The sequence below is a fragment of the Balaenoptera borealis genome (genome assembly GCF_965194805.1).
Source record: "Balaenoptera borealis genome assembly, chromosome: 6".
Classification (NCBI taxonomy): Eukaryota; Metazoa; Chordata; class Mammalia; order Artiodactyla; family Balaenopteridae; genus Balaenoptera; species Balaenoptera borealis.
Genome location: NC_138863.1, coordinates 59,305,428 through 59,325,477, shown reverse-complemented (window position 1 = coordinate 59,325,477; position 20,050 = coordinate 59,305,428). Strand labels below are relative to the sequence as shown.

The window sequence follows — 20,050 nt, the reverse complement described above, 5'->3', positions numbered from 1 at the left end:
GATATTCAACCATAAGTGAACAGCTTTCTAATTCAAGAAATTCCTTGAAAATAAATACAACTACTCAAATGACAAGTCTGAATAAATAGTACCCAAGAACCCCCTTCTCCAGAAGCTAAATAAAAATAAACTACAGTACCACTTTTCCCAACAATGCAGGCCATTAATTGAAGGGAAATCCCCAAACCTAGGACAAAATGATGTACTTGAACTTTTTTGAGTAGACCTAAGGTTAAAAGCATATATAAAAAACATTTATGAACACTGAAACAAGAATACTAGACTTTCATGATATAAGCTAAGACTATAAATGCTTAGAGGAAGGGAGTACACTGCACTAGAAAGGAAAAAATTCATAACTGGGTTCTAGCCTAGCTAGAACCGTGGAATTATGTGTGATTTAGAGCAGGACCTTATGGGAAAAATATTACCTTGCAGGATCATAAGATCCTAAAGAAAGTGTTAAGCTTCATAAACTGTAAAGCACTATATAATCCTAAAGTATCCTTATGATAACTAAGATTATGAAGACAGATTTGAAAAACATCCAATTGTGCCTAGAATAATGATCAATAAATACTTATTGAATGAATAAAAGTATTTTACTTTAAAGTTATTGCAAAGGAAATGATAGGAAAAATGAATCAATAAAACCGACCTTGAGATATTATAGTCTTCAATGAAAAACTCTACACCAATTTTAAACCAATTCCACAATGAATAAGCCCCAAATATTTCAAAACTACAAAGCCTACTAAAACCATTCATTTGTAAGAGAAATTTCATCAGCAGCATACCAAAAAAATAGATAAATTAGAATCTGAGACCAAAAAAATGTTTTAAGAATGTGTGATGGGGCTTCCCCAGTGGTGCAGTGGTTACGAATCCGCCTGCCAATGCAGGGGACACAGGTTCAAGCCCTGGTCTGGGAAGATCCCACATGACATGGAGCAACTAAGCTCATGCGCCACAACTACTGAGCCTGCGCTCTAGAGCCCATGAGCCACAACTACTGAAGCCCACGTGCTTAGAGCCCTTGCTCCAAAACAACAGAAGCCACCGCAATGAGAAGCCCACGCACCACAACGAACAGTAGCCCCTGCTCACCGCAACTCGAGAAAAGCCCGCACACAGCAACGAACACCCAACGCAGCCATAAATTAATTAATTTTTAAAAAATGTGTGATGTTAGGCTACTGGAAACACTACAAAGGGAGGGAGACATAAAAACACATAACCCAGGCAAGAATTAGTATTTGGTTTGGATTCATTAAGCCTAGACATTAAAAGAAAAACCCACCGGTGTTTCTCTCAGTAATTCTAATATTCTTATTGACAAACAAAAAACCAATTAACATGGACACTGGCATTACTGTAAAAGGTCGTAATTGAAGGTAATCCGAGCTTCCCTCTGTATACAAACACATAATCACAAGGTAAAAAAGACCACATCCAAGAGTAGCCTTGGGACACTGCTAGAGCAAATTCACTACAACCAGGCATAAAATGGGGAGACACACACACACACACACACACAACACCCAAGGATATCTTCTCCATAACACCTGTGTAAAGGAAAAAAATAAACTTCATACCAACTTATTACATCACATTTAGAAAGGATTATTAACCTCTCAGTTAATGGCCTTATGAAAGCCAGAAATGGGCAAGGAAAGAATATAACTGGAAACAAGTGTGAAGCTAAGGTGAAAACAAACTTAAGAACCACTCTTAGGCAAGTACTAAAGTTTCTTAAAATCTTCAAAGGAACAGTAAAGAACACAGACTGCAGATACAAAAACAATTACCTAATGAATTCCTTACAATGACAGTGTAAGTCGTATTTGGAATAACAGCCAAAATAACCTTTTTTTGAAATAAGCTATTATTCACTTTATAGTTCACCAACATTTACGTAATAAATGAACACTAAATTTACAAGTTAAACTGAAATTCAGGCAATGCCTTTCATAATATTTACTTGTTCAATTTACTAAACGAAATAAGCAAATTAGTAATTCACAGGTTCACACAAATGTAGATTGGACAAGTTAATATCTCATAAAGGTCTACTTTTTCTATACCTTGATCTATTACTAAAACTACACAACTTTAAAAAATAAGTATAGGGCTTCCCTGGTGGCGCAGTGGTTGAGAGTCTGCCTGCCAATGCAGGGGACACGGGTTCGGGCCCTGGTCTGGGAGGATCCCACATGCCGCGGAACAGCTGGGCCCGTGGGCCACAACTGCTGAGCCTGCGGGTCTGGAGCCTGTGCTCCGCAACGGGAGAGGCTGCGATGGTGGGAGGCCCGCGCACCGCGATGAGGAGTGGCCCCCGCTTGCCACAACTGGAGAGGGCCCTTGCACAGAAGCGAAGACCCAACACAGCCATAAATTAATTAAAAAAAAAAAAAAAAAAGTATAAAAGAGTCTTGCCATCAAACCAATTTTGAGAGTCCACGCTGTGGGACATTACAGGTGAGACTGCTTTGTGATTAGACCTACTCAGCTCTGTACTGAGGGTAACCAAACACTCTTGGCCAGGATCCAGGATGAACACATATTATACTCTAACAAATTCTAAATTGAAAATATGTAAAGCAAATCTGCAGTACAGCTATTGGCTTTTCAATGCCCTTTTAATCTTAAAATGCCAAACTAAACTAGTATAAAGTTGCATTTTATGTGTATATTTCCCCTTGGTTTTAAACACAACAATACTATACGCAATGTGGTATCCTGAACTGGATCCTGGAACAGAAAATGGGCATTAGTGGAAAAAACGGTGATATCAGAATAAAGTCTATAGTTTAGCTAATAACACTGTATCATTATTAATCTCCTAGTTTTGACAAATGTACCATGGTTATATTAACATTTGAGGAAGCTGGGTGAAAGGTAAAAGGTACCTCTCAGTTCTATCTTTGCAACTTTTGTGTAAATATGAAATAAACCCAAAATAAAATTTTTAAAAAGCACAGCTCCAAAAAATCTCTCCCTAAACCTCTCATAATTCCCAGCAATTTGAATAAAGTAACATTATCCAAACACATTTGTAAGTGGGGAAAATTACTATGAAATCACTTAAATTCTTTCATTTTCTGAGATGTCCATGTCTAAAATTCATCTTTGAACTGGAAAAATAATTTACCCATTCGCTAAGGCAAACATACTCAAGCAGTCTTACTAATTTTTACTCAGTGAAAAATGTTATGCACAGGTACCAAACATACAAAGAAAAAATGCTCAGGCTGATTCTGGTTCATGTTCATCTGGCGGGAAATGTGATGTCAGTAGAGATTTGGCAGTTCAGAGGAGCTGAAGAGGCATGGAAACAACTTCCCTACAAGTATATGGCCACAGAAGGGTAAGGTTGGAGACAGTATTCTATTCTTTGGGTGAGACTCATGTACATATACATATTTTTTACCTGTAACTTCCTCCTTCACTTCTCTCCTCCCGCAATCACTGAGCTGATATCTAAACCTGGTAAGTTGCAGTTACAAAAAGTTTTTTGTTCTATTTGAAAGATTAAAAAAGATAAGTAGAAGCAATCTGCTTTGCAATTTTACTCATGCAATGGTTTTTTTAAGATAAACTTTTTTTTTTTTTTGTGGCACTGTGGGCCTAACGGGATATAGTTCATTAAAGAGGTTTACCAGTCCATAAATTTGTTTAAAAGTAACAATGCCTCTCACATACATGATTTTAAGCCTTTACATTTTAATCTGCTTACAAAAGGGCAAAACCTAAAGTCATACTTTTAAGTCATTAAATCTACTCACATCCCTCTACAGTATAATTTCAAACACTAAAATTACAAATACAATATTTAACAATATAGCTTAACATTAGCTTCACTTTTAATGCCTTGGAATACTAAGAATTTCCTGCAGACTATACCAAATATCAAACTTTTTTGTCCACAGTGACAATTCAAAATATCATGACACAAACAGATTCCCATAATCCACATTAAAAAAAAAAAACACGCAAAAATGATGGGAGAAGTTTCAATTATTTTAATAAGTGAACACATCTACATGCTAAACTAATGCAACAACAAAGATTCAAACGAATATAAAATTCACAATAGTCTTATAAACAGTTTCTAGCTAATTGGTATGAAGCCCTCCTGTAACACTGACCAGCTCCTCCCCCTGCCCCCGACAAACTAAAAACCCTATAAAGAGAATCCCACCACATCTTACCAGACTGGCAATCACAATAAAATGAAAATATAGCTTTGCCAACCAAATTCAACTAAGTATGGTATGCATTAGCATTCATGTAAATATTGATACAATTCCATACACGTACTTCTGTTTCTAACACTGGTATACCTATTCAATTTCAAAACCCAAAGTACTAAGTAACTTCGCCGATTTCAACGGTCACTTAAACTCCATTTACGAAAAATTACTGTAAATTTAAGTAGTCTGCAAAAACTAAAATTCGACAATTTAGAATGGCCACGAAAAAAGCACTCAAAAAGTATTCAAGTGTTCATTCTTGTACACAAAAGAGTAATTCAAAGGGTAAACCTTCGTTCCTTTTTTTAAAAAAACGATTTAACACTTAAATCAGTAAGATCTAGTAACTTCCAGCAGGAAAAGCCCCGAATCCAAAAAATGCTAGAAACTGAAGACACTGCCTCCGTAGCTGATACTATCTATGGCCGATAGGCTGTGCCTGAAATTTCCGTAGTGCTCGGCGAAGGAGTTTTCAGCACTGATATGAATTGCTCTAACATCCATTTTGGAGTCCTCTACCCCCACCCTCTCAGACTTCATTTTGTAGTGAATCTGGATGGAGGTGCCGCAGTGACAATGTAGAGAAAGCCTGGTCTGGCTTCTAATCCGCACAAGCATGCGAAAGAGCAGGAAAGGACGCCCCGGCCGCGCGAGCGTCCCTCTCCGGGAAGGCGCGGGCCCCGAGGAGGCCTTTCGGGCGGGATGGCGGGCGCGCCGCGGGCCCGGGATGGCGGGCGCAGGGCCTCGGCGGGGGCGGGCCGCGCGCGAGACTTACCACTCCGGCGGCGGCGGGGGCCCCGGCTGCGGCGGCCGCCTCCTCCTCGTCGTCGCCCGGCGATGGTGGCCCTATCTTGCTGCAGGTAGCGGCCAGCAGAGCGAGCGGTGACGGCTGAGTGTCCTACCCCCGATGGGCGGGTTCAGAGAGGGAGACAGGGGGAGGGGGCGGCGGTTAGGGCCGGGCCGCGCTCGCACAGGAAGTGCGACTCGGGCCTCGCAGGCTGCACCCGGGCGAGCGCCAGCCCGCGCTCTCCTCCTCCTCCTCCTCCTCGCCTCCGGCTCGCGCCCTCCGGCTCGCACGCACACGGGCTCCACCGTCCGCGGGAAGGCGGGCGGCGGGCCGCGCGCCGGGCCTCCACCTTCCGCCCGGAACCCACCCCCGGGAGGGCGCACGCTCACACACACTCACACTCTCTCTCACTCACACACACACACTCACACACAAAAAGACGGCGGGCGGGGGAGCGCGGGCGGGGTCGGAGCGTTGGCGCCTCGGGCGGGCAGCTCCCGGGGCGGGGGGAGGGGAGGAGAGAAGCGCGGAGGGAGGGGAGAGGCGAGGGGAGGAGAAAGCGGCGCGAGGGGGGAGCCGGGCCGGGGCTAAGCCGCTCCTCACCTGGGCCGCCGCCGCCGCCACCGCGCCGTTTCCGTGCTGCTGCTGCTGCTGCAGATACTCGCCGTGGCCGCCGCCGCCGCCGCTGTCCACGTCCAAGGCAGCCATTTCCTCTTGTTTCACGGGCTTTTCGGGAGCTGCAGGCACAGCGCGGGGGGGGTGGGGGTGGGGAGGAAGGCGGGTGGAGGAGAGGGAGGGGGCCCGCGGGCCGAGGCGAAATTACTCCGAAAGCCCGGACCGAGTCCCCTTCCCCTCCCCCACCCGCCCCCCGGCGGCGGCGGCGGCGGCGGCTGCTCCCTCCTCCCCTCCTGCTGCTGCCCCCGCCCGCCGCTGCCTGTAACCCTCCTCCTCCTCTTTCCCTCCTCCTCCTCCTCCCCGCGCTGCCCCTGCCCCCTCTCCTCTCCTCTCCTCCCCTTTCCCTTCGCGCCGCTCGCTCTCACTCGCGCTCGCTCCTCTCGCACCGTCAGTCACTCACACGCCCGCCCGGCGCCCGCGCCCGCACACAGGGGGATGCGATCCCGGCGGCCCGGGCCGCCAGCCCCGGGCCCGGCGGGGACACTGCGTTGCTGGGGCTTGAGGGGTGGACGGTAGCTGGCGGGGAGGGGAGGGAGGCGGAGGGGAGTGCGGCTTTCTGCCTCTCACAGACACTCGGTCGCACACAGGGGGCCGGGAGCCGGCGGCGGGGGCCCCCGGCTGGCTGTGGTCGGCGGTAGCGGCGGCGGCGGCAGCAGCAAGGGTTGCTCTCTCTCGGCTTTACGTACCGGTCATAGTGTGTTTAGGGCACCTCAGGCGGGGCTCCCCGCCGCCTTACACATGGTGAGGAGCGAAGGCGGCGGCGGCGGGAGAGGATGCGGGAAGCGGCGGCGGACACGGCCGGAGCGGTCCGGGGATTTTTTTTCCTATTTTGATTGACTGTGCGGGAAACACAAAAGGTGGAGCCTCCAGCCCAAAAGGGGGGAAGAGGGTGACAGCCCGCCCGGAAGTTCCGCCCCTCTTCTCCGCGCTCATTCGCCACCACGCTCTTCGTAGGCAGTGCTCATTGGCCCGGATGCCCGTTCGTCACTCGGCCAGGCGGCGCGCTTCCTGTTTGCCCCCCGGGTGGAAGGGGAGAGACAATGAGCGGTCGTGGCGGCGAAGGTTCCCGAGAGCGGCCACGGCTCGCCTGTTACCCCGCTGTGGCCGCCTAGTTCGCCGGCTGCCGCTGCCAGGCCGAGGCGAAGGCCTCTTCCACCTTACAGGCGCTCGGAGCAGACCCCAGCAAGCTGTAGGGGGGCTGAGCTGGGGAGGAAATCCGTCCCCGGAGGATCCGGCTCCACTCGACGCTTCCTCCATCCCGGCGGCAGCCGGATCTCCCCAGGGCGCTCTCGGAGCCTCTGCTTCCCTGCGCTGCCAGGAGGCCGCCGCCGCTCAGCCCCGGGGCTGCTGCTGCGACCGCTGCTGCTACTGAGCAAACCGGGCCCGCCCCGCGAGCCCGGGAGGAGGGAGCTGGTATTGGGGGAGACACCCCCTCCGAGGCTGGAGGAGGATTTTCTCTCACACACGTTCAGCTCTTAGATTCAGTCTGAGCCATTTCGTTCCCATCCCCCTTAGCCCCTGGTTTCCCAGCCAGTCTCCCACTTTTACATATACTGGAAGCAGGCATTTTAAACAGAAAAGAAATCTCAATTCACCTCACAGATAGGAGAGCTTTTATTCTGGCCAGTGGCACCAAAGCAGACAAATGTATTTCATTTAATACGTAGTGCGTATATTCAAAAGGACAGGATCCTTTAAAAAAAATTTTTTTTTTCCAGCCACATACGCATTTTGTTGCACAAACATAAATTATTCCCTGCTTCTTAATCGACTTGGTAACAAGTGAAATATCTGAAAAAGCCCATCAATAATTGCCAGCATTTTAAAAATAGTGAATCTCAGCGAAGTATTTTTTTTTTCTTGGAACATTTTAGTTATACTTTAATTCAAAATCCCGTTTCGCTTACTGGATTAGGTTAACACTCCTTAGATCTTTGGCATCCTTGACATCCTGATGTCATCCTGGGTGGGAGAAATACTCAAGTTTTATGTGTGTGTGTGTGTGTTTTGCCAACTAAGAGACATCTCTGCCTATTACCTTTAGATCTAATTGCCAAGAGAGAGGTTAAGCTCAAGAGGTAGAAATGCTGTCCACCATACGCTTTTTGTTAGAAATCTGACTCCAAGAATTAGTGTTCCAACTGTGATTATTATATTTGTTTCGTAAATAAAGTTGTGCTGGGGGCTGGAGTTGTAAAGCCCAAGCACTTGAACTAGATTTTGTGTGCGCTAACTGAAAAGAATTTAAGAATTATGAGAGACAGAGCTTGCATCTCAGTTTTTATATTTTCATCTTCTCATAGGATCAGAAACATTGCATGGTTAATGGGCACTTAATTGTACAAAAGATGGAATTTCCAGGGAAATGACCTAAAAACCACAAACATGCATGAAGTTGATGTCTTCTAACAGTGAGAACTTTTGTCTCATAAGTAGAAGAATCACTTTTTAAAGTAAATTGTATAAACCCTGTACCATTTTACACTTAAATTCTAAAGGAAAATTAAAGTGTTATAGGATAAGCTGGTTTTTGAAGAAGAAAAAGAGGGATGGGAGGCTTCAGGGGAGGACAAGTGAAAACAAGTGGAGTGGGAGAGAGGGAGGGAAGTCACAGTATTGTCACTCTTTCTACTTAACATGGATGTAGTGGATAGAGAATAGCTCTTTCCCTAGAAGAGATACTTTAGACATTTTCAAGTGTTTTTCTAGGAGTGGGGATGTGTTTTATGAGTCTAAGCATACTACCTCCATGCCCCTTTCACAAAGTCTTAGTCTAGCCACCCATAGAAAGCAAAGTACTTGGCCACAGAAATTCAGTTCATTTCCTCACTGATACCAGTTGACAAGTGGAAATGAAAAAATCATTTTCAAACATTTTTGGTCCATATACCATTCTGACAAGATGCAAAAACACTTCATCTAATCTAACTGAAGAAATAATAACCTACCAGAGCTAACTATTCTGCTTTTAATGCAATGCTTTTAAGAGACACATATACCAAAAGTATCACTACTACATAATCAGATTCAGAGGACCTGCTCAGACCACACTGAAAAGAGTTATTGTCATGGAATATCTTAAGAAGACTGGAAATGAAGGTAGTCTCTGGAAAGAACATCTTTTCTTAGCTATTCCAGTACTGTAGTCAAATCTTGAAATACAATTTGTGTTAATTAAAAGATATTTGTTTTTCGGTAGAAGACGGCCTCTCAATGGCACTTACTGCTATGTTACATAGGAACTCAGAAATTGCAGTTGCTTATCAAGAAGGGAAGTGCTGTGCTGGATATTATTTATACTTTCTCCTTTCCAAAGATGATTTGAGGAAGCTCTATGCTGGTCACTGTTTACATCACAGCAGGAGATCTGAATGTCACTTTATTTTCCCTTTTTTCTCAATTTCCTCACTTATTTTTTTAAATCTTATTTGTGTTTTTGTAAGTTAAAGCCTTTGGAAACCGTGATGAATGTCAAAGGGCCTCAAAGACTTCTATAAACCCACTGGCATGACATCTTCACGCATCTTCAATCCCCTTTTTCTCTACAAAGAGAAGAGGGCACTAAATAATACTTGATTCACATCTGCAGGAGCCTAACCATTCTGTATTAAAAACAGCGACAGCCCTGGTTAACTGCACCACAGCTAAAGGGCTCTGCCCTTTCCTTCACAGCCCCTACTGCCTTTCTTCCCTTCTGAACATCTATTAAGTGAACAATATTAAATTGCCAATATTCACCCATTTTTTGTCTAAAAAGGTGGCAATTTTGTATAGTTCCACCTAAGTCAATGTCTATTTAACATAAAATTTGTTGCTGTGATTGTGACCCTCCTTTTACCCACCTCTGAATCTCTTTAGCTTGTGTACACTGGATTTCAAAAATCTTCAAGTTTGTTCTACTTATGTAATCACTATCATATTTCAGAAGCATTCTAGTTGACATTGACTAGGTGTACTTAACCCCCTTCATATTTCATATCTTCCCTACTTTCTCAAAAATATACCTCAAAAGCCATGTCTCCTGTCTTATTTTTACTTAGTCTACCAAAAAGGAGAGCTTTTTGAGCTTTTGCTATGTGCCAACTCCTTTGCATCTTTAATCCTCACAGCCCTAAAAGGTAAGTATCATAGGTTCATCATTGTATAGACAAGGAAACTGAGGCTAGCAAGGTTTTGAGACTTGCTCAGTGTCATTTTCAATTAAATGGCAGTCAGGCTTCAAACCCATGCGTCAGTCTCACCAATCAGCATATCAAGTCTTCTTAAATGATCAACTGAAAAGACTCACTTACCCGTTATGTAAAAAATAAAGAAAAGAGAAAAGATAAAGGAAACACAATAAAGTAGATCAAACATACATATTTATAAGGAAGATCATTTTTAAAGCAAGTCTTAGAATGTGAACTCCTTGTGTTAGGGGTCATATATATTGAATGCTCTAACCAATACTGAACACGTTGTGGATGTTTAATTAATACTAAGCAGAAAGACTGTCAAGACAATTATCTTGTGGGAAAATGAATGACGAATTAAAGAATTACAATTAACCAATACATACTGTATGATAAAATTTCTTTGACCTTATAATAGTTCACCTCTTTCAAGATCAACTTTCCCAAGTGAGTTAGACCCTCATTTTCATTAAAGCTCCACACCAATGATACCACCATGGTACAAAAGGACTGATATTTTTACAGTTCAAGAAATCCCATTCTTTTCATTCAGGCTGTTGACTTCCCTGGGTATTCTAAATTTTCTAAGTATCCGTAACACTTCTGAAGTCATCTTCATGTCAGTCCAGGAAGCTTAGTCCACTGCCATATTTCTGAGTTGTTGCAATTTTCTAAGAAAAGATGGATTATGCATTTCTACCTTGTTAATAATCTGTCTTAGAAGAATATAAAGTGCTAGAAAGTATCTTGTGAATTATCTTTCTTAGAATAATATAAAAATGCTAGAAATTCTCTTGGTTGTAAGTTAGCAAACTTATGAGGTAGCTTTACTTAAAAATATTAACACTTAAAAATATACTTTAGGGACTTCCCTGGTGGTGCAGTGGTTAAGAATCCGCCTGCCAATGCAAGAGACACGGGTTTGATCCCTGGTCTGGGAAGATCCCACATGCTGCGGAGCAACTAAGCCCGTGTGCCACAACTACTGAGCCTGTGCTCTAGAGCCCGCAAATCACAGCTACTGAGCCCACGTGCAGCAACTACTGAAGCCCACATACCTAGAGCCCATGCTCTACGACAAGAGAAGCCACCGCAATGAGAAGCCCGCGCAACACAACGAAGAGTAGCCCCTGCTTGCCGCAACCAGAGAAAGCCCGCGCACAGCAACGAAGACCAAACGCAGCCAAAAATATATAAATAAATAAATTTATTTATTTTTTTTTAAAAAAGATTATTATAAAAAAGTATATATATACTTTAATAATACTTAAAAATAAACCTGATGCCATTAAATTGTGGTGAAAAAAAAAAAAAAAAAAAAAAAAAGAAAAAAAAAAAAAAAAAAAAAAAAAATTGTGGTGTCCCTCAATGATAAACAATAACCTTCAACATGAAGTGTATTCATAATTTATTTCATGATTAAATCTCTATCTTATAATGGAATTTTTTGTTTGTTTGTTTGTTTTTGGCCGCACGGTGTGGCTTGTGGGATCTTAGTTCCCTGACCAGGGATCAAACCCCGGGCCATGGCCGAGGCACCGAGTCCTAACCACTGGACTGCCAGGGAATTCCATTTTTCTATCCTTTAATCCTATAAGCCAGGCAGATCTACCAACTATTCTCAAAAAGAGCCAACAATGCCCAAGGCCTAGTTAGAGGAGGTAAGAGAAAGAGGAAAAAATAAAGAATGAAGTGGCAGAGAGCACATTGGATAGAACTGTAGAAAATATTGAAAACAGTTTTTACCTGCCTTGAGGAATAGAATTCTTCCAATTACCCAAAAAATGGCTGAAATGCTGCACCATGTCATCACTCCATTTCAACTCTAGAGTCAAGTAAAAAAATAAAAGCAATTATACACACACATATATTTATTATATCTACAAATGTGTGTGTATATATGTGTACACATTATATACAGTAAAATGCACAGTGGTTAATAAATTATGGTATATTCATTAAATAACATTTAAAATAAATGAAAGATGATTCATCACGGATAAATCTCAAAAATAATAGTGAAAAAAAGTTATAGTAGGATAAACAGTATACCACCATTTATGTAAAGTTTAAAAACATACCGACTTATATTCTATACTATATATGGATACATGTGGAGTAAAACTATAAATCTTGCATGGGAATGATAAATACTAAATTTTAAATGTTGATTACCCTTGGTATGGAGAGAAGGATGGGATCTGAATGGATTTCATATTTCAAGTTTTTCTTAAGCTAGGCTGAGTACACTAGCATTATGATATTGTTCTCTATTACTACCCTTTTTGCCTGAAATATTTCATAATCATTATTCTAAACAAACAAACAAAAAGAATAAATTAATACATGAGTCTATGGCAGAGGTATTAAAATAAGCATGCCCAGGCAGCTGACTGACTGAAGGAGTGGAGGGGAGGGAGAGAATGATTCACATATGACTAAGTTTTCCAGCTTTAGTAACTGGAAAGATGAGCTGGGAATAAAGAATATAAAAAATGGAACGGGTATGGGACGGACAATCATGAGTTTGATTTTAGATGTGTTGAGTTGGAGGTGCTAGCAGGATATTCATGAGATATCCAAGTTTACAGACTATTGTAAACTTGAACTCATAGCTAAAAAGAGAAGCAAATGCAGGGCAGGGATTTGGGTGCCTGTGAAATAACAGAAAATATATGTATTGCTCTCTGCCCCCTCCCCACGCCCCCAGCCCCATTCCTGGCACAGAGCTCCTATCACTCTTATGATTTCCTAAGTGATAGGAGCGCTAGGAGAATCTTTTGTTCAAATATTTGGTCTTTGACCCTGGATCTTGACACAGAGCTCCTAAATCCCTTGGAATTTCCTGGATGATAGGAGTATCTTTTGTTCTAATGAGCTGACTTTGAGTGGGCTCCTGGATGGGGGCCAATCACTGTAAAGACCAAGCCATGATTAGAAACTTGGAACTTTCAGCCCCACCCGCTATCCTCTGGAGAGGGGCTGGAAAATGAGTTAATAATCGGTCGTGCCTATGTGATGACGCCTCCATAAAAATCCCTAAAGTATGGAGTTCAGAGATCTTCCAGATTGCCAGATGCTAGGAAGGTGGCATGCCAGGAGAGGGCATGGAAGCTCCTAACCCCTTCCCCAAACCTCACCATACGTATCTTTCATCTGGCTGCTCATCTATATCCCTTACAGTAAATGTGTCTTCCTGAATTCTGTGGGACATTCAAGCAAATCATGAAACCCAAGGATGATGTTGTAGGGACCTCAACTTATAGCTGGTCGGTCAGAAGTACTGGAAACAATCTAAGACTTGCAACTGGTGTCTGAAGTGGGGACAGGCTTGCGAGGCTGAGCCATTAACCTGTGAGATCTGACCCTAATTCCAGACAGTGTCAGAACTGAATTGTAGGACATCCAGCTGATGTTGGAGAACTGGTTGGTGCGGGATTAAAAACACACATCTGGGGACTTCACTGGTGGTCCAGTGGTAAAGAATCCACCTTCCAATGCAGGGGATGTGGGTTCGATCCCTGGTCAGGGAACCAAGATCCCACATGCCGCGGGACAACTAAGTCCGAGCGCCACAACTACTGAGTTTGGGCACCTCAGCTAGAGAGGCTGTGTGCCGCAAAGTACAGAGCCCACGTGCTCTGGAACCCACACGCCACAACTACAGAGCCCACGTGCCCTGGAGCCCGTGCACCATAACTAGAGAAGAGAAAAACCCACAGGCCACAACTAGAGAGAAGCCCAAGTGCTGCAACGAAGAGCCCATTCGCTGCAACGAAGAGCCCATTCACTGCAACGAAAGATCCCGCATGCCTCAATGAAGATCCTGCGTGCTGCAACTAAGACCCGACACAGCCAATAAATAAATAAATAAATAAATATTTTTTTAAAAAAACACACACATTTGGTGACTAGAACTGAAGTGTTCTGAGGATTATGACTGTGACAGTAAAAAGAGAAACAAGGAGTTTTTCCCAGACAAAGCCCTTAACATCTTCATAGACGTCTGTCCATTCTCCAAACATGAACAAGTCTCCCATCTTTAAAACCCCTCCATGTGACTCTGTGGTTTTCTCTAATTATTGTCTTCTTTCTTTCCTTTCCTTGTCCAAGATCTCAATAACTTGCTCTCTACCTACTGCCTTCCTAATGCAATGCTACGTCAGTTTCTGTCCCTACCATGCTACCTGAAATTGCTCTTAAAGGTCTCCAATGACTTCCTTATTGCCAAATCCATGGATTGTCCCTACCCCGATTTTCATTCTTTTTCAGCATTTGACACTGTAAACATTTCATCCTTAAACTTTCTTCTCCCTTGAAAGGTCATCGGCTTTCTGGTTTTCTCTCAAATGAGTATTTCTCTATATCTTTGCAATGCTGTCCAATAAAACTATGATGAGGGAAACATTTTGTTTGTACTGTCCACTACAGTAGCCACTAATCACACGTGGCTAGTGAGCATTTGAAATGTGGCTATTGTGATCCATGAACTGAGTTTTTAATTGTATTTAATTTTAATTAATTTAAATTTAGATGGCCACATGTGGCTAGCGACTACCACACTGGACAGTGCAGGTTTAGGGTTTCTTTCCCTCCTTCCAGCTCCTAAATGATAAACATTACTCCAGACTCGGGTTTTGATTCCCTGAGCTTTTCTTTACAAGCTCATCCCCTGGAAGCTCGACCATTCCTGCAACTTCAGCCATCTCTAAATTCAATCCCAAATCTCTGTAGTTGTCTCCTGTCACCTTAGTTCCAGTTCCATAACCTCAAGCACTGTAAAGTCCTCTGGAATGTCTCACTTCCACCTCAAACTCAGAATGTTCAAAGCTAAACCTATAACCTTCTACAGAACCAGCTCCCCCTCTCCCTTGTGACATTCCTATCTCTGACAGCAAGGTTCTTGTTTTCTCAGATGCCCATACATGAAATTGCCTTTGACACATTTCTCTCTTTCTTCTCTCACTGGCAGCCAGTTATGAGGTGCTAACAAGTTTTCCTGCAGAATCTCTCTCAGCTACCCTCTGAAACCACAAAATTTATTGAACGCTATTCCATAAGATACTGCTTGGTCTCTACTGCCAAGAAGTAGATAATCCATTTAAGAGACAAAAGATAAACATACACAAATCCAGATAAAACAGAAGAGAAATAACAAAGTCTAAAGTCCACTACATACATTGCTAAAGGAGTATCTTCCAAATTCAGAAATCACTGAAGGTTAGACAGCTCCTTCTGAAAGAGATCAAAGGGTGCTTTGCCCTGTCTGGACTTCTGTAGCTCTAGATGGTACTCCAGACTTTCCTGCGTCCTTCTTTTCTGCATCTGCCACCAAATTAACCTTCCATTGCCTCAAAAATGTTAGTGATTCTCATGATCTAACGCATACAAACCCCTCACTGCCCTATGTGTGTAGTCACTCCTACCCCTGAACGTTTACTCACTCTACCACCAGGTTTGTCCTGTCCTCTCCCCCGTGCTCTTGCAAATTCTAACAAGCTTTTAAGTCTCAGTTCAAGTCTTAACCTCTTCCATAAAGCCATTGCTTCCAGCAATTAGTAATTCCCTTGCTTTTAATTTTCCAAGACACATAGAGTATGTACCCTTACTATTATGCTTAATTCATGACCACGTTGTCACCACTGTTTCAATCCTACATATTTTGTGCCCCAGCATGATGTCTCACCCTTCTTCTGTGACTTGTAAGCAGTGATTCTCAAGGAAGGAGAGGAGTATGATTTGAAAAGAAAATAACTCTTCATTTGTCCCACTGGGACTTTTTTTTAAAAAGCTATGACATTGTTATTTGAATTTCAAATATTAAAAGAAAATGTTAGATTTTTATGCTTTATCAAAAGAGACATGTTTGATATCAGTTCAGGAAACAATTCTATTTGTTGAGCAAAGAGAAGATAATCAACAAACATCTATTAAATGGTTCATTGGTTTCAATACACCACGAATTTGGATTCTGTTACGATGAAAGTCTCAGACATCTTATTTTCATGGAGAAACTGCTAGTAATATGACCTGCTGATTGTAAAGGGGCCACAAAACTAGCATTCACCAGCTGAACAAATCATCACAAACTTGTAAGGAAATCTTTAAATGTTTTTATTATATACCATTTGATATATATAAAATATGTGCAATATATATGTAAATTATAAAGCATAATAAATAATAAATTAGGTGACTCTACCACCTAATAAGATATTTCTCTTACTGATAGACTACCCAGAATACAAGTGTTCTCTCATCCCTGACAGCAAATGTCACTATTTTCTTTTTTTGGGCCGCACCACGTGTCTTGCGGGATCTTAGTTTCCCAACCTGGGACTGAACCTGGGTCCTTGGCAGTGAAAGCTCGTAGTCCTAACCACTGGACCGCCAGGGAATTCCCAAAGCACAATTATTTTCTCTAATTATATATATTCCAGTGAGTTATTTTTTTAGTCTACTACATTAAAAATACATGTAATGTTTTTACTTAGAATATTAATATTTAAATTCTATAGTCAATATTCCTTTCTTACTCATAGCATTTGAATTATTTTATTTCTAGCATGCTTATTTACTCACCTAATGAGTTTTCATTCTTTTACTCTATTTTGAACATTGTGATTTCATATTACTGTGAGATAATCTTTCTACTTCATATTTCCTCCACCTTGAATTGAATAAGCCACTTATCTGCTTCTGTTCCTAGTCTACTCCAGTCTTTTCATTCCTTCTTTGTATTGACCGTCCCTCCCTCTCGTTTTGTATAACAAGCTTACTGCATGTTCCTTCTTCTAAGTCACTGACATATAAAATGAATAAAATTGGTCCTAATATTGATCCCTAGAGCTGTGTAATCCATCCATTCCAAACTATTCCACACTTTGATATCAAAGTCAATGTTTAATCTACTTAAGTAGTTCATTCTTACACCTTACTTCTCTAACTTCCAGATTAGTTGTTTGTATAGTATTCTTTTCATGGTGCTTTATCCCAAGTAATTGGTTCATGGCTTCCCTCAGCTGATATCTGTTGTTAGACCCAGAGGTTATTTCACATAACTGAGGCAGATAAGATGTGAATTCATGCTGACTTTTTAAATTAAATCATAACTTTCTGATACTTTCAGTCATTGATTTCCTACAGAATTTACCAATGTCTTGTCCTCCATGAAATTTAAACTTAATAATTCTGAATCTTGTACTCAGGAGAAAAGGAATATTTAGGAAATGAACAATAATTTAATGAAGTTTTTATTTATTATAACTGGTACAGACATAGTCCGTAAGCATTTCAAGTCACCTTTATCTTGATTGATGAATTCAAACATCTATTAAGAATCAAGAAGAGAATATTTGAATTACAATTGTAAAAAATCTAGTATAGTCCAAAATCCATAGAATTGTGCCTGAAAATGATGTTTTACTGTATGTAAATTTTACCTTGATTTTTTTAAATGCGAAGAAAAGAAGTAAATAGAAGTAAATAGTAAATAAATCTAGTAGAATACTGGAGTGAAAGACTCTATAAGAACAGTATAGGGACCTGTGCATAAAGGGGTTCAACCAATCATGGAAACGTTTTTGAGAGGAGATGAGAGCATATGAACAAAGACTTAGAAATGAATATTTCAAAAGTAAGTAAAATCCATGGATAAAGCAATGGAATGAAAGAAGTACAAACTTTTTAAAGTTTATTTAATGTATATTAAAAGTGAATACATTAAAAGGCCACTTGCAAACAAATATCTCTGAAAACACAAACAGCAAGATAATAAAAAGATGAGTAGTGTCTATTTCATATGTAGGAAGTCCCTCTCCCAGGCAAACCAGGATGGTTAGTCACCCTACAATGTTAACACCTTATATTACCCTGGTACACTCGTCAAAACTAAGAAACCAGCATTGGTGAGTTACTACCAACTAAACTCCAGACTTTATTTGGATTTCACCTGTTTTTCCACTTATGTTCTTCTGTTCTTGGATCTAACTCAGGATATCACATTGTGTTTAGTTGTCCTGTCTTCGTGTCCTCTGACCTGTGACAGTTTCTCAGTCTTTCCTTGCTTTTCACGACCTTGACTCTTTTGAGGAGTATTTGTATTTTGTAGAATGCCGCTCTCAATTTGGGTTTGTCTGATGTTTTTCTCATGTTTAGACTGGTGTAATGGGCTTTGGGGCCCTAATTTATTTTTAAACTCTGCAAATGTCAGTGCTTATTTTCATGGTTACATTAGTCCTTGTGGACTTTAATTTCCTCAGAACATCATTTTAATTTTAAAAGGGGATTAAATCACTTGTCTAAGAGTCAGAGTGAATTTTTAATTCTAGAGAGAGTTCTCACATTACTATTCCACAAAGAGCAAAATCAAATTGCTTCAAATTCAAAAAATTCTTATATAAAATTTGAAAATGATAGAGCTCATTGCCCAAGTTACCTTTGAAGCCATAAGGCTTCTTCCACTGGCACCATCCTCAGGGGATAAAAATATACCACCATTTGGCTAAATAAATAATGCTATGAAGGTTTATTTTTCTATTTATGAAAAGAAAATATATTCTCTGTAGAAAATTTATAAAACAGAGATGATGAAAACGAAGAAAAATTAACTGCAATTCCACTACCCTAGAAAAACCACTGGTTATAACTGTTAACTTTCTTTTGTATCCTTTTAGTCTTCTTCTCTATCCATCAGATTTTCTTTTGTAAAAATTGGATTATACTGTTATATGCTAATTTTTAAAAATTATTTATTTATGGCTGTGTTGGGTCTTCGTTTCTGTGCGAGGGCTTTCTCCAGCTGTGGCGAGCGGGGGCCACTCTTCATCGCGGTGCGCGGGCCTCTCACTGTCGCGGTCTCTCTTGTTGCGGAGCACAGGCTCCAGACGCGCAGGCTCAGTAGTTGTGGCTCACGGGCCTAGTTGCTCCGCGGCATGTGGATCTCCCCAGACCAGGGCTCGAACCCGTGTCCCCTGCATTGGCAGGCGGATTCTTAACCACTGCGCCGTCAGGGAAGTCCCGTTATATGCTAATTTTAATTAACTTTTAAAATTTGACGTATTATGAATATCCTTTTATATAATTAAATACCTATGACATCAATTTTAATACCTGCGTATTTCATAGTATAGGTATATTATTTAATGTCCTTTATCTAAATAGTTACACAGATCCATGATAATTCCTTAAAGTTAAATTCCTTTTCTTTTTTGGCTGCACCATGCAGCTTGTGGGATCTTAGTTCTCTGACCAGGGATCTAACTCGTAGAAGCACGGAGTCCTAATCACTGGACTGCCAGGGAGTTCCCTAAAGTTAAATTCCTTTAATTGGACTTGCTGTATGAAAGGGTACACACAATTTTAAGGTTTCTGATATGCACTGCCAAATTGCCCTCCAATTTATACACTCACTAGCTACTTATAAAAGTAAGTACCCATTTCTTACATACTCACTGACTCAGTTTCTATTTTTATTTTTAATCTTTGCCAATTTGATAATCAAAAACATGGCTTTTTGGTTAAGTTGAAATTCTTTGATTACTAGGAAGGGTGAGCATTTTTATACAGTTCGTACCATTTATATTTCTTATACTGTGCCTTATTATATTATTATACCCTTTATCGAGGTATTTGCCATTTTCTTCTTGATTTTAAAGTGCACTTTTTGGGGGGTGGGGGCCACACCATGCAGCATGCAGGATCTTAGCTCCCCGACCAGGGATCGAACCCGTGCCCCCTGCAGTGGAAGCGCAGAGTCCTAACCACTGGACCACCAGGGAAGTCCTGAAGGTGCACTTTCATATGACATTAAACTTGTCTTTTAATTTTGAAATTCAGAGGTGTGAAATGTTCTCATTTGTTTTCTGCCTTTGATAGCTGTTTTTGGTTTTGGGTTTGGTTTTGGTTTGTTTTTAATATTGAGCTCAGTCCTGAATCCTGCCTCTCCCTATTCAGGGCACATCATGCAAGTCTAGGCATCCTGTAGCACAGCAGTTTCAGCACAGGTTGACATGTTCCCTTTCCTAATGAAGCAATGCCCTGAGTCCTCACAGCCCCAAGCTTTAGGAGAGGAAAAAAAGAAACAAAAAAGAAATGAAAGCAAATTCAAAAGCACACTGCCCTGGGGCTTCCCTGGTGGCGCAGTGGTTGAGAATCTGCCTGCC

At 41.6% G+C, this 20,050-nt stretch overlaps 1 protein-coding gene and 1 long non-coding RNA gene across 6 annotated transcripts in view; one reads left to right on the top strand and one right to left on the bottom strand.

The window, feature by feature from the left end:
• Window positions 1-20,050, bottom strand: part of SP3 (Sp3 transcription factor) — a 104,306-nt gene that overhangs the window by 54,854 nt on the left and 29,402 nt on the right. For 3 of the 5 annotated variants that reach the window (XM_082397705.1, XM_082397706.1, XM_082397707.1), the window contains exons 4-5: window positions 5,644-5,777; window positions 5,029-5,151 (exon numbers count right to left, since the gene is read on the bottom strand). In XM_082397705.1, the coding sequence (XP_082253831.1) occupies window positions 5,029-5,151; window positions 5,644-5,777 (257 nt within the window). Of the gene's footprint in view, window positions 1-5,028; window positions 5,152-5,643; window positions 5,778-6,401; window positions 6,545-20,050 lie in introns of those variants that run through there. The other 2 variants (XM_082397708.1, XM_082397709.1) reach the window with 2 other exon arrangements.
• Window positions 6,441-10,267, top strand: LOC309631413. Its single transcript, XR_014246253.1, has 2 exons — window positions 6,441-6,572; window positions 6,670-10,267. It is a non-coding gene; the product is annotated as an uncharacterized lncRNA (long non-coding RNA).